Consider the following 14,074-nt stretch of genomic DNA (forward strand, 5'->3'; position numbering starts at 1 on the left):
AAACTATACATACTATATGGTCACAAATAACTATCTTTTTTGAACTTTCACCAATGACAGATTTCTAAAATAATTTGGCACATTCATAAAAAGCTGCAGTTGGCTTCACAGAATTTCAGAATTATCCATACAGTCAACAGACTAAGTTTATTCTCTTGAACCTCAAGTGGGCATTCCATTTCCCGTAACACAAGCGAGTGCACGGCATACTTTGTGCACATGTAAAGAACAGCTGTCTTTATGCTACCAATGTAAGCATGTATGAGTAAAATCACTGTTTAATTTTAGGTTAATGAAACAACAATAAAATTAAGTTATAATATATAAGCTAAACCACTGTTTAATTAAACAATAACAACATAAACTTCTATTATATCATTATGTTGCTGCATATAAGTGTTACCCCACAATAATGACCCATTCCAAGCATTAAATAGTGCAGCTATACGAGATCCCTGCCAACTGCTTATTTGATTACCAATTACATTGTATATAACTGCCTCATCATGAGATTCTGATTCTAGCTCAGAAATTGGGTCATTTTCTTGCACAATCTGTAAATTTTTTCTCATCTAGCTCACTGTTTATTTCTTATTACTGCTGCTTCCTTGGACATATGACAATGCAAATTATCACTGTGTGAGGTAAAGCCATAATAGAGAAATAGGTTAAGTCTCATAACTGTAAAACAAGAATGGAATGGTACAAGACAAAGTTATTTGTGAATGGTGCAATGTATACAGAAGTGTGCCTGTTTCAAGATTAAAATCAACATTATCTTTCTGTTGTGTTCACGTAATTATACAAAAAACATCATCCAGTCAGGTAAGTCTCCCCTGACCTGGAGTTTTGAGTGATTTTTCCAAACTCTACCACTTTTTCTAAAATTCACCAATCCTTTTCCTTCACTCTTCTTTCTTCCCCTTCAACCCTTCTGCCTGGAGGGGGAGCTACTGGCTCCAAAAGTTTGCGTACATAATACCTTTTTCATGTGTGTTCTCCTGCTGTCACTTGGTGAGTAAATTTTTCATATACCCAATTACTTTATATTAAAAAAAAACAAAAACAAAAAAAGCAGGTTGAGAAGGATAAGGAATGTTACTTTCAAAATAACAATGTTATGGAGCTACAAGAAATTGAAATCATAATTAAGCTGGAATAGAGAATGCTTGATATAGCTCTGACCTCAAATTAAATCTTGATGTCATACCTTAGATACACTGGGACAAACTTAGCTCTTTTCCAAAATTTTAGAAGTTCTGCTGTTAGTCCAAATGATACACCCAAATAGTCCAACCTCTCTGGTGGTCGTTCACTTAGTTTCAGCAACAAAGGCGGAAGTGCTTTACGAGGTTCTATATGCGGAAACAAAAGGCACATAGTTAGGAATTATGTTATTAACTTCATTACATAAAATTATTTTATACACTACTGATTAATGCAATAATAGGTATAATGTTTGCAAAGCATCCCTTTCGTGTTTTTATGATAGTATAAGAGTTTCTTGTCTTACAGTGTGTTGTAGCTACAGTATGGGACTTAAGCTCACTTAAGATTAAAATTAATAGCTTATAAAGTTGGACACAGGATTGTAAGTTGGGAAAAGTGAACAGGAAGGGAGAGGGAGGGATGGTCCCATTCAGGACACTCACATTGCTGATGCTACATATTCCAATGAGTGCAAGCACTGTGACTGTTTACTGCTCATGGCTAAAATCCCATGGAATTATATGAACAAGTGTTGTTACATTCATTGAATGAACTGTGATCAACTGTGGTTAATGGCTTCTTTTAGCATTTCCTATGAGTGAAATTGATTCAAGATGCACTCTCTAGTATACTGCTAGGTTACCAGCTGCCTCAATGAGTTGCTTCTACACTCTTTGCATGTCCCCAATTCCAGTGAATTAATCTTTAAATTAATTAAGTTTCTGCGCTTGTTCCATACTAAATCCTCCTCATACTGGATGCAGACAAAACTTGCGGCTTTTAAGGCTCTAAAGCACCCAAGTGAATGGAAGCAAAGACAAGCAAATGAGCATTCACAGACAGTTTGCCAGTTTTCAGAACCATATGCCTGTATCCGAGAATGAATGTTAACAATAGGGAGAATGGAAACGGATATTAGAGAATGAGTGTAATGTGCCAACCCCATGAACTATGATTTATTGTTTTTTTGTGCAAATAATCCTTACAACTTTCTCTCAATACAACACTAATTATATTACAATGTATAGTTGTAGTTTTCAGGTACAATTATTTTGCATGGCAAGCATTTGTTTTATCAAAAGTACTTGTTTTGCCAAAACAAACAAAAAGCAATACAGAAAGACAATCATCATCCAAATCGTATTTTTATTTTATCAGATAACCTATTTTAACCATTTTTAGGTCATCCTCAGATCCACTAACTGCTAAAAAGGAAAGAAAAGGGTTATGATAGCATAATGATAATTGTAATGTGACATAAAAATACACACAGTAGCAATAAGCAAAATAACAATAAATCAACATTTTTGTTATCCTGACGAACATGCAAACAGAAGATATGGATGTAGCAATACGCAAGAAATCCCCCATGTCCGGGGAGAGTGTCTTCAACAGGAAATCCACTAGTATCACAGACTGCGAGCCAGCAACTGGCTCACAGACAATTGCTGCTGCTGCCTACCTACACCAACTTAAACTTGTGTTGGACAATGCTTCAGCTGATGAGCATTTGGTTTCTACCACCACAAGTTAAGTGAAACTGTCCCTAACATTATACTTTCAATATGTGTGTATCGCAAAGTAGCAGTGGTTGGACTTAGATTAATTTCCACCTAGAATATGACTTATATTAATTTCCATTAAGAACTATTATTGTTTAGTTTCACTGACTAATAGACAATTTTAATGTTTTTACAGAAAGCTCATTTGTTTTCAATAAAGGAGGTTCCAGTTTTGGACCACCAAGCACTAACATGGAGTCAAATTCTTTTGAGTTTTGGCAGCAACAACTCAACCACCATCAGGAATTGGACAAGCACTAAACTAGTTCTACACTGCAGCCATCACAGGTGCTGGCAGGCATCCTGGCATTTCAGAAAATCAGTGAGGCTCAAGAAGACTGTGTAGTACCTCAGAAACACCTCATGCTGTCCTTTTAGGCAATGACATCAAATGTCCCCAGGCCTATGAATCTACAGTTATATTACTTGGCTCAAAAGTTAGCCTCCATTGACTGACTTGTCTGTGTTTCCATTGTCTGACATATTCTCTTTACTATCTGATCAATTTTTCCAACAAAATGCATGGCAGTGGCAATGCTAGAATTCTTACAGAATCATAAGTCAGACACTGTATGTTATGCATCATGGACTGAAGACTTGCAGGGGTTGAGCAGAATATGTCAATCATCTGTGGTTGTGGTAAATCATAAGTGGAAAGTTTAATCTGTGATGTGATTTGCTTAGCCCTGGATAAGGAGGTCCACACACAAGCTTTAAGATAGTCTGACCCCTCCCAGCAAACTGAATGTGCATGTGAGATACTGAAAGTCACACAATATACTTTTTCAGCAGACTCAGACATTTCACTTGTGGCTCAGAGCCATAGTTAAACAGTGCAGCAGGTTTCCATTACAGACACTTTCAGAGGTGGCCAACTGGTCTTATTCTCCACAGACCCAGGATAGTAGAGCGATCATTTGCAGGAATACATTTTGCTTTCAAATCGCCTGGACTGTTTATCTTTACATCCCAGATGGAATGTCCACATATGAGGATTAGAGTTGTACGTGTTTATGTAAAGGCATACTGTAGAAGTCTGCCATAGCATGGTGGACACTAGGCATTGGCCTCAGCCAATTCAAGTTAGTGACACTTCAGGCAGTGGTCATGTGCTGCCACAGCACAAAATTTTGTTACACGCAATAATCCAAGACAGAAATCCAAGTCAGCCTTCCAATCAGCTTCACTTGCCTTGGTCTTGGCAACAGGTGTGTCATCATATGGTATTGGGGCTGTTCTCTCTTGTAAGTTAATGGACAGTGTGGCCAAGTCAATCATATTTATAACAAAGACACTTATCCCAGCTCAAGAACATTTCTCACAGATCTAAAAGAAAGCATTGGCCATCATATTCGGCATACCTGTAATTCGAATTTTTTTGTATGGTCATAGATTTCATCTTGTTACCAATCACAAACAGTTCGTGTCACATTTTAGACCCAAGGCAAAACATGTCACCTTCATCAATGGGCTCTTTATTTGTCAAATTCTGGAATACTTCATTTACTACAGCACTTCTGCTCACCACGCACGTTACTCCTTACAATGTTGAGTGCTCCAACTACTCCATAAATCCCCCTGGGGAATTTCCAGGATTAGGAAACTGACATGCTGCTACATATATTGCCTCATATGGATGATGACTGATGGAGGAAAAGCTCAAATTCGAGAAGACTGTGGAAGGAAAGAGAACATCCCACCTTAGTGATTAAAGGAAATCATAAAAATCCAATATGAAGATTTTGGACATGGTTTGAATGGCTATCCTCCCAAACGTGAGTCCTGTGTATTATCACTGCACCACCTCACTTGGTAACAATGTGACTGACATGACAGAGAGTGACTTAGAGTGGTATCACTTGAACTGCAGAATGCTGGTTACAATAAGTGGATTAATGAGGATGAGATAGACTGCCAGTGATTTGAGCGTTTGTGTGAAAAACACAATGACAGACTCCAGAAATCTTGTAAGTCAGTAAAGCTGTTCCTCCTACTGAGATGGCAAGTTGCTTTTTCCTCTCATTTGAAAGTGATGATTGGTTGGTTGGTTTTGGGGAAGGAGACCAGACAGCGTGGTCATCGGTCTCATCGGATTAGGGAAGGATGGGGAAGGAAGTCGGCCGTGCCCTTTCAGAGGAACCATCCCAGCATTTGCCTGGAGTGATTTAGGGAAATCACGGAAAACCTAAATGAGGATGGCCGGACGCGGGATTGAACCGTCGTCCTCCCGAATGCGAGTCCAGGGTCTAACCACTGCGCCACCTCGCTCGGTGAAAGTGATGAGTTTGCCCCACAACTTTGTTCGGTGAAGTAGAACAGCAGAGAGTAAAATAGACTTCATCAGACTCTCTCTTGATGGGCACCTACCTGTCCATAAGTTCAACTTCTCTTCACAGTAATTCCCAGAAAAAATATCTTGACCCACACTCTTTTCAGTTTGTGAAGAAACTCAAACAAACAGAAACAGGAACTGAAATTATGTATAAAGGAAAATACTAATGAGAATGAGATTTTCACTCTACAGTGGAGTGTGCAGTCCGGCACACAGTTTTAATCTGCCAGGAGGTTTTGAAAATACTAATTATTACAAAATATCATGACTACAGGAGAGAGTACACCACTTTAAAATGAAAATCAGCATCTGTCCATTTTCGTCTATTGTTGCAGTAACTGTCTTCATGGCCAAAGAGGGGTAATGAAAGATGAAACAATGGATTACCAACAACAATTTGGATAAATAATCTTAACACTGGGAGGACACCACAGTATATTACACTACACTACACCCACACACACCACATAAGAGACAACACAACACAACACAACACACACACACACACACACACACACACACACACACACACACAGGGTGGCGTAACTAACAAGGGAACCTCCCCATCGCACCCCCCTCAGATTTAGTTATAAGTTGGAACAGTGGATAGATCTTGAAAAACTGAACACAGATCAATCGAGAAAACAGGAAGAAGTTGTGTGGAACTATGAAAAAAATAAGCAAAATATACAAACTGAGTAGTCCATGTGCAAGATAGGCAACATCAAGGCTAATGTCAGCTCAGGAGCGCCGTGCTCCTGTGGTTAGCGTGAGCAGCTGCGGAATGAGAGGTCCCTGGTTCAAGTCTTCCCTCGAGTGAAAATTTTACTTTTTTTATTTTCGCAAAGTTATGATCTGTCCGTTCGTTCATTGGCGTCTCTGTTCACTGTAATAAGTTTAGTGTCTGTGTTTTGCGACCGCACCGCAAAACCGTGCGATTAGTAGACGAAAGGACGTGCCTCTCCAATGGTAACCGAATACATGTGATTGCAAGGTCATAGGTGAACCAATTCCTCCACAGGAAAACACGTCTGATGTATTCTATTCGACACTGGTGACGGCATGTGCGTCACATGACATGAATATGTTGTCGACCCACCTAACTTGTACACTTGGCGAATGGGTAAAAAGATTCTTCTACCTTGCCCGATTTAGGGTTTCTTGTAAATGTGATAACCACTCCCAAAAAAAGTGATCGCATCGGACGGACAGATAATAATTGTCTGAAAATAAAAAATTAAACTTTTCACTTGAGGGAAGACTTGAACCAAGGACCTCTCGTTCGGCAGCTGCTCACGCTAACCACGGGACCACGGCGATCCTGAGCTCACATTAGCCTTGATGTTGCCTGTCCTGTGCATGGACTACTCAGTTTGTATATTTTGCTTTTTTTTCATAGTTCCACACAACTTCTTCGTTTTCTCGATTGATCTGTGTTCAGTTTTTCAAGGCCTGTCCACTGTGCCAACTTATAACTAAATCTGAGGGGGCTGCGATGGGGATGTTCCCTTGTAAGATGCAATGCACCTAATATTTCATGAACATCTGAAGTTATCAAAACACATTTCAGGCAAATGATAGTACACAGAAGGCACATAAGTTTTCTATGCGTTTCATACACATCACTTCACTGAGACATTGAAACTGATTTTTTTAAAAATAGAACATGCACTTTTTAATGAGTTTTTTGAGCACTTGAAAAGAAAGACTCAGTGGTATGATACCACCAATTGTTTATAATGAAAAGTTTCATAAAAGCAGCCATGGAAAGAGATAAATTTAGCAGCAATGCAGTTCTCAAGGCACATTTTGTTTTTGTCAGCCCTGTTTGGTGTTATTTACAATGCATTAATGATGAAAGTAGCATGTTCATTTTTAAATCAGTATTATTGTAATATAGTAACATTACAAGAAAATGACATAGTTTTTTTTGGCGCATATTGGAGTTTTATACACCACAGTGTTCCTTTTACATCGTGATTTGGATCTGGCTCTGCATCATTAAAAGAGAAATTAGATGGGTTCAACAACAATACAGGCTGTCATGGCATGGCAGGAACAGCCATGGAGCTCAACTCAGAACTGTATCTGTAAAATGCAGTTACCATGCCAGCAGGTCACATCGGACAATGTTGTGGTTGCTTCAAGTTACGATACCAAATAAAGTAATGATGGAGCATCTGGTGAGTAACTCTGCTCGCTCTACAGTTTGAGAAAACAAAACAAATATCCAGACCAACTTTTTTTCACAACAAAAGTAAGTAGAACACCATACACAACTTTCAACATGAAATATATTCTGGAGTCAAAATGATGGAGTGGACACTTGTGAATAAGCAAGCAACAACAAACCATGCTGCTCATGACATGTCTGTCAAAACAACACAGTGGCTGCTCTATATTCTTCATTAGAAATGTTTAAGTCTGACTTTTCAAACTGATGGCTTACGAGAAACACAACAAGAAAACAACAACCTGAATTTTCTGAATATATTAATGGAGATGCTTGTGGGCTAATCATTAAGTAGACACCTAAACAATGACATAGAAATAATATTTTATTTATGATTTTATCAACAATTCTGTAAATTGTAAGCTCTTGCCCCCCCTGGAAATTCCATTGTCATCATGCCACGCTGTGTCACTGTGATAACCTTAACATATGAGAAATTCCTCTGCGCGAGCCCTGGTTTCTCTTATTTTATTGTGATGATCACTTCTCCCTATGTAGGTGGGTGTGAACAGAACGTTTTTGAAATTGGAGGAGAAAACTGGTGACGGAAATTTCATGAGAAGATCCCGTTGCAATGAAAAATACCTTTGTTTTAATGATTGCCACTCCAATTCACGTATCATGTCTGTGGCACTATCTCCCCTACTTCACGACAATACAAAACAAGCTACCCTTCTTTGTACTTTTTTGATGTCATCCGTCCGTTCCATCTGATGCCGTTCCCACACCACACAGTGCTACTCCAGAATAGGGCAGACAAGTGTGGTGTAAGCAGTCTCTTTAGTAGACCTGTTGCACCTTCTAAGTGTTCTGCCAATTAATCGCAGTCATTGGTTGGCTCTACCCACAACATTATCTATGTGATCGGTCAAATTTAGGGTATTTGTAAAAACATTTACTCTGAAAAAGTAAGCAAAGTACAACTTTGCACTGAGATAAGTAAAAAAAAAAAAATAATTGAAACCTGAATATTCAATGCTCTCTAAAAACACACGTCCCAAAATGGATCAATATTTATTTAAATAAGGCTGCACACTCAATTATTTGTGCATAAGAAGATCAGAGTGGTTAGTACTTTAAGACCCCCACCTCACACCAAAGTAATTCCCTAACAAGATAAATTTGAAAGCTAACCAGTTCACAGAGATTTGTACGTAAAATAATGAAAATAAGTTCTCAGGTCAGGTTTTAGCTGGTATATGTGTACCTATGTGTTCCTCTAGTAAGCCAACCTCATCATCTTCCACTGGTTCTATGACTTCAGATGGCAACTGGTCTTCATCTATGCTGGGCACTTTGAATTCATAGTACTCTTTCAAAAGATTCAAAGCTCTGCTGCCATACCCCATCTACGGAATGAAAAGAAAGAGTAACAATAGCAACTAGAAATCAAATGAGAGTATAATTCATCTAGCAGTTTTCAGAAATGAAAGTAGCAAAAAGTCAAACAAAACATACCCCCTGATAGTCAGGATGTGTTGCTATCCTGACAATACGAGCACCTGCCAGGGATGGGAAGTCTTCATCTTGATACTGCTGGGCTATTGTCCATGGGATAAGATCTCCAGATGCACGTTTACCACGAGACAGCCCATCGACAACAGACCCTCTGGATACTTGGCCTTCCAAACAAACCTACAAAATTAATTCCAGTCTTCAAATGTGAAACCGTAAGCTGGCCAGTTTCTATTCATAGCATCATGTTGTTAGTACCTGAATTACAACTAGGATTTCGGGCAATGACTTTTTGTTGGGATCCACAGGGCCAAGCAAACAGAAGAGATGATGTGCTGGAGCATCTGACATCATTTGCAAGTCATTTGGGCTATTCTGAAATGTATGATGACACATTATTATGCAGAATATTTGAAACCTTCTGTTCTGCCAAAACTAGTTTTTCAACTAACCTTATAATGTGAGGCTACATAGAGTGCAACTAATCGGTGCAAAAATGCTTCCGAGGCTTTATGGTAACAGAAGAGAGTATCCCTGAAATGACAAAACATGATATCCTACACTGCATGAACAAGGTTCACTATCAAATCAAGTCTTAAAGTAATATATAGGAATCAGCTGCAAACATTTATATATTTCAAGAGGATTTGTATTATCTGCTTTTCATTCATTTTTCAAATTTCCTTCTTGAATTACATTTTGTTTATTCTACAACAGAAAGAAAGATAGAGACCTGTTTATGTAGTAGAGATCACAGCTGTCAGGAGGAGGGCACCCAGACAGTAATGGCTGTACAGACGTGGCATCCAAACACAGTAGATCTGTCAACCATTTCTCAACATCATCATCAGGTTTATAGCGAATGGATTCTTCCAAAGCCACCTAAAATGATTTATAATAAAGGCTGTTGCATTGAATGGAGAATTCACTCAAATAAACTACAAAATTAGAAGGAAATAGACTAGCTGACCAGTAAGTGCCTTCAAGAGGTGAAATTCCAGTACCGTCTATAAAAACATTTAAAAATAGGTGAAAAACATTTTTTTTATTTTCAAATATGTACATTGCCAGTACTGGTATTTTGCATGCTGAAAATAAGTTATGGCCAGCCATTCTGTCTCCTTGTAAGTTCACATAATGAAGGTTTTGTCATAATATACAATGCACATTTCCAGGATTCAATCTTCTGCCTTTGTCATTTGCAACACACTTCATTAAAAGTGTTTATTATCTTGTGATGTACATAAATAATATCATCTGAAAATAAGGATAAGGATTTGCTCTCTTATTATGTTTTCTAGTAATGATATTAGAATTATGGACAACCTGCACACAAATGTTGAGAAAGACAAGAGAAAGTATAAACACTGTCTCATCCAGTACCCCCTCCCCACTTTCACAGTGACACTCTTCCCTTTCTCTTGTCCTCACTCTTTCCTCTACTGTGCTGACATCCCTTCCCACATCAAATTTCTCTCTCACATTATCTCTTCATGTCTGTGATCGCTACCAGAATTTATTCACATTTTATCACTATTTCTGAGAGTAATCTGTCTATACACTCTCCAGCCACCCAATAGTACTTCCTTATCACCATCTTCTGCTGTGCCACTTTAACTAACCCAGGCGCCTCAATCCTCCTCCTCCCCCTCTCCCTGTAAAACAGTCACCTACGCAACCACACATAAGTAGTATTACAGTGACTGTGTGTGTGTGTGTGTGTGTGTGTGCGCCCGCGAGCGCGCGCGAGCGCGCGCGCGCGCACACGGGTGAATGGACGCGCGCGGCAGGCGTGTAGTGAATGATATAGACTATGGAGGAACATCGATTTAATTAGCTATCAGTGGTATTGTCTAATCAAATACTTTCAAGCAATTATGGAACTCTGTCCAGGAAGTAACAAGAACATTATAACAATTAATTAACAACCTTTAAAGTTTGTGCAATTGAATGTTTAAAGATACACAATTCCTCTAACACAATTTACAAAGTTACCATGGAGGAGGCACACACAGCTACAAATTGTGTGGCAAAGTCAGAGCAAATTCTAAACCCCAACACAAGACCTGACCTACATAGAATCCCTTTGGGATGACTATTTTTGGCTCATTATCTTGCGCAGATGACGTCTTTCCACCTTAAACGTTCTCCCACAGCACCCCTGCACTCTTGCAGCCATATCCTAGCCAATGTCCAAATCCTTGCCTCATGGCAGTGGACGAGATAACCCTTTCAGCTTATCACAGAACAAAGTGACCCCATGTAGCGAGACGCTTTTCTGCTGTGTCCCTAACCACAGTTGATGTTGATAGCATTACCAGCAGCTACCAGATAGTGGATCAGCAGTTTCTTACTGCTGTGTGTGCTCTATATGACGGCATACAGATGCAACTGTCCCTTTTCAAATATTCCTGGTACCCACCTGTTTGTTTTCCAGATGGCATGCTGAAGCATAGCCTATGTCTGCATAGCGTTGCTTCGCTATGTTCCTGTGCTTTTCATAACCTTTCAATTTCCATAATCAATATAATATAATCAACACATCAGGCTGAAAATTTGCAAGCAGATTTGGTTGTTCTGGCTACTGTCTTTGCCTGCTCATGTTGCACTGCCGCTCATATGTGTGCGAGTAATTACACTGGAGAAAGAATGAAAGTTGGGTTAATTTTGGTGATCTTTTACTCATTCATCTGCACCTGAGTGGTTGACATTCTTTACACTTTTATTATTGAAATCCTGGGCTTTCACTAATGATTTATTACAGTAATGTTTATTGATAGAATACCTGGGCATAGTGACATGGTAGAAGGCAAGGGAATTTTAACAGTTCCTTACAAGGTAGTATGGAAAGGAAAGATATCAGATCAGCTTCGGTCTAGGTGAACAGCTTGTACTATGTGTTTTAATAGTTAAATGTACACTCAGTATATCATGGATACAGGCAAAAAAAAAAAAAACAGAACATTGGTACTTTTTATTGTAATAAATGAGCAATATACTCTGAGCAGAAAAGTAAAAGGGGCATTTATCTGGCTATCCATTTCTCTTGGAGAAACTAATTAGGTGTTGTACTTCTTTAAACAAAATCACGCACAATACCAGAAATGACTCAGTGAATTATGCTTTGTTTTAATTTATCTTTTAATTGTTGGATAATTACTCTTGCCAACGATGAAACCTAGCAGCTTGTAACTGCAGAAATCTGAAATGAGAATTTCCACTACAACTGAAAAATACACATCAATATGAAGGTATTTCTCACCTCATGGAGGGCCCTCCCAGTAGCTGCTGCTGGGGTTTTTGTTTTTGCTTGATCAGCAGTTGCACCTACAGGAGCAGTTTGGTTCCTTAGTTGCTGCAGGAGCTTCAAGGAGAGTGAGCGGCCTGTTCCTTCATACCTAGATTTTAATTAATGTGTATTTAATTTTGCATATTTATAAAAACACATATCATGTTTAGAATTCACTATCACAAATTTTAGGAACAGTTAAAAGGACAGAATCATAACATTCTCAACAAATGGAATCGTAGAAGCATTAAGTAACCCTCTAAGAAACAGTACATATTATTTTCTGTACTCACCCATTAATTGTTGAAGCCAGAAACACAAGGTATGGTCCCAGCATATTTCTCACAAAAGGTAAGGGAATAGCTGCAGCTTCGTCAATCACCACCAACTCTGCTTGGCCAAGGCGATGCGAATCTGTAGGATGGATGTACTGCAATGGTAATGATGAGGAATGCATTTTTATAAATTTGTTTACACTAATTCTAATTCTCAAAAAAAAAAAAAAAAAAAAAAAAAAAAAAAACCCTCAAGTGCCCCAAGAACACAAAATAAACACTAGCATGGATGCGTGTGACTGTCCCCCCCCATCCCCCCCCACACACACACACACAGAAAGAGAGGAGGGGGGGGGGGTGTTTTGTATGATTTTAAAGAAGAAGACAAATAGATTTCAATAATTGCAAGTTCTAGAAGAGAGAAATTTATTTATTTATGGTTTTATAAAAAATACACCAAGGGTACCACCAAATGTGGATTAACCTCACATTTTGACATCATAGGAGAAATAGTTTCACTTTTGCGTGCAGTGACTACAAAAGCAGTGTTAGGTTTGATAAGTGTGCTAACTGCATACATATCCACACATTTAAACTTAGAGGTACATCCAGTAAAGTTATATGTTATTGTTAATCTTCCATTTTCATTAATTAAATTAACGACAGTAATATACTGGATGTATCAACAATGTTAACATCTCTACTTGCTCACTCATCAAACTTTGTTGTGTTACTAAATACCGTCAGATTTGAAACACTAATAAAAACAAGACTAATAATGCATAAACAATGGCTGAACCCAAAAGAGACAGATGATATTTGTGCAAGTTCATTGTGCTGTATTTTTTACGCAATTGGTGTCATCACACCAATATGGAGGGATATGCACATGTAAAGTTATACATTGGGGTAGTGCAGAAAAATGTTAAGCTAGATCATTGCTTCAGATGTCATTGTTAAGAGCTTACAGAAACTACTAGGACCCAAAATGAACAATAAAAATGTCCACCAGAATATAAGTGAAAATCAGTATTAAGTTGAAAATTACAAAATAATTAAATATGCCATCTCATATGACTCATATGCTTGTAATCAGTGAAAATGCAAGAAGGGAAAAGCTCACAACAGAAAGACTCCAAAAAGCCTAAAAAGTCCAGTGTCAATTGAATGCAAGAGATGTGGCAGTGTCGAAACGGAAATCAAAAAACCTCACAAGGTGATTAAGTAGCTGGCCCATAGACCATACAATGGCCAGCGGTAGTCCAGGCTTGTGGTTTATCTATTCCATAACCATTATAATACTCTGTGTAATCACTGGATTAAAGAGAGTGATAATTAAATTAGATATTAATAAGAAATGCTCTTTATGATTTTATCCTGACATTTTCATGAAAATCTGTGTTACACATCTGAATACACATCTACATCTACATCTACATTTATACTCCGCAAGCCACCCAACGGTGTGTGGCGGAGGGCACTTTACGTGCCACTGTCATTACCTCCCTTTCCTGTTCCAGTCGCGTAAGGTTCGCGGGAAGAACGACTGTCTGAAAGCCTCCGTGCACGCTCTAATCTCTCTAATTTTACATTCATGATCTCCTCGGGAGGTATAAGTAGGGGGAAGCAATATATTCGATACCTCATCCAGAAACGCACCCTCTCGAAACCTGGCGAGCAAGCTACACCGCGATGCAGAGCGCCTCTCTTGCAGAGTCT

The 14,074-nt window shown here is 38.6% G+C and overlaps 1 protein-coding gene across 1 annotated transcript in view; it reads right to left on the bottom strand.

Moving 5' to 3' along the window:
* LOC126198938 (RNA cytidine acetyltransferase) overlaps nt 1–14,074 on the bottom strand; it is a 91,632-nt gene that overhangs the window by 36,022 nt on the left and 41,536 nt on the right. Inside the window, exons 8-15 of the mRNA XM_049935578.1 lie at nt 12,374–12,510; nt 12,054–12,189; nt 9,525–9,673; nt 9,244–9,325; nt 9,050–9,166; nt 8,795–8,971; nt 8,544–8,685; nt 1,211–1,355 (exon numbers count right to left, since the gene is read on the bottom strand). Of these exons, the coding sequence (XP_049791535.1) occupies nt 1,211–1,355; nt 8,544–8,685; nt 8,795–8,971; nt 9,050–9,166; nt 9,244–9,325; nt 9,525–9,673; nt 12,054–12,189; nt 12,374–12,510 (1,085 nt within the window). The remainder of the gene's footprint in view (nt 1–1,210; nt 1,356–8,543; nt 8,686–8,794; nt 8,972–9,049; nt 9,167–9,243; nt 9,326–9,524; nt 9,674–12,053; nt 12,190–12,373; nt 12,511–14,074) is intronic.

This window comes from Schistocerca nitens, chromosome 8, assembly GCF_023898315.1.
Source record: "Schistocerca nitens isolate TAMUIC-IGC-003100 chromosome 8, iqSchNite1.1, whole genome shotgun sequence".
Classification (NCBI taxonomy): domain Eukaryota; kingdom Metazoa; phylum Arthropoda; class Insecta; order Orthoptera; family Acrididae; genus Schistocerca; species Schistocerca nitens.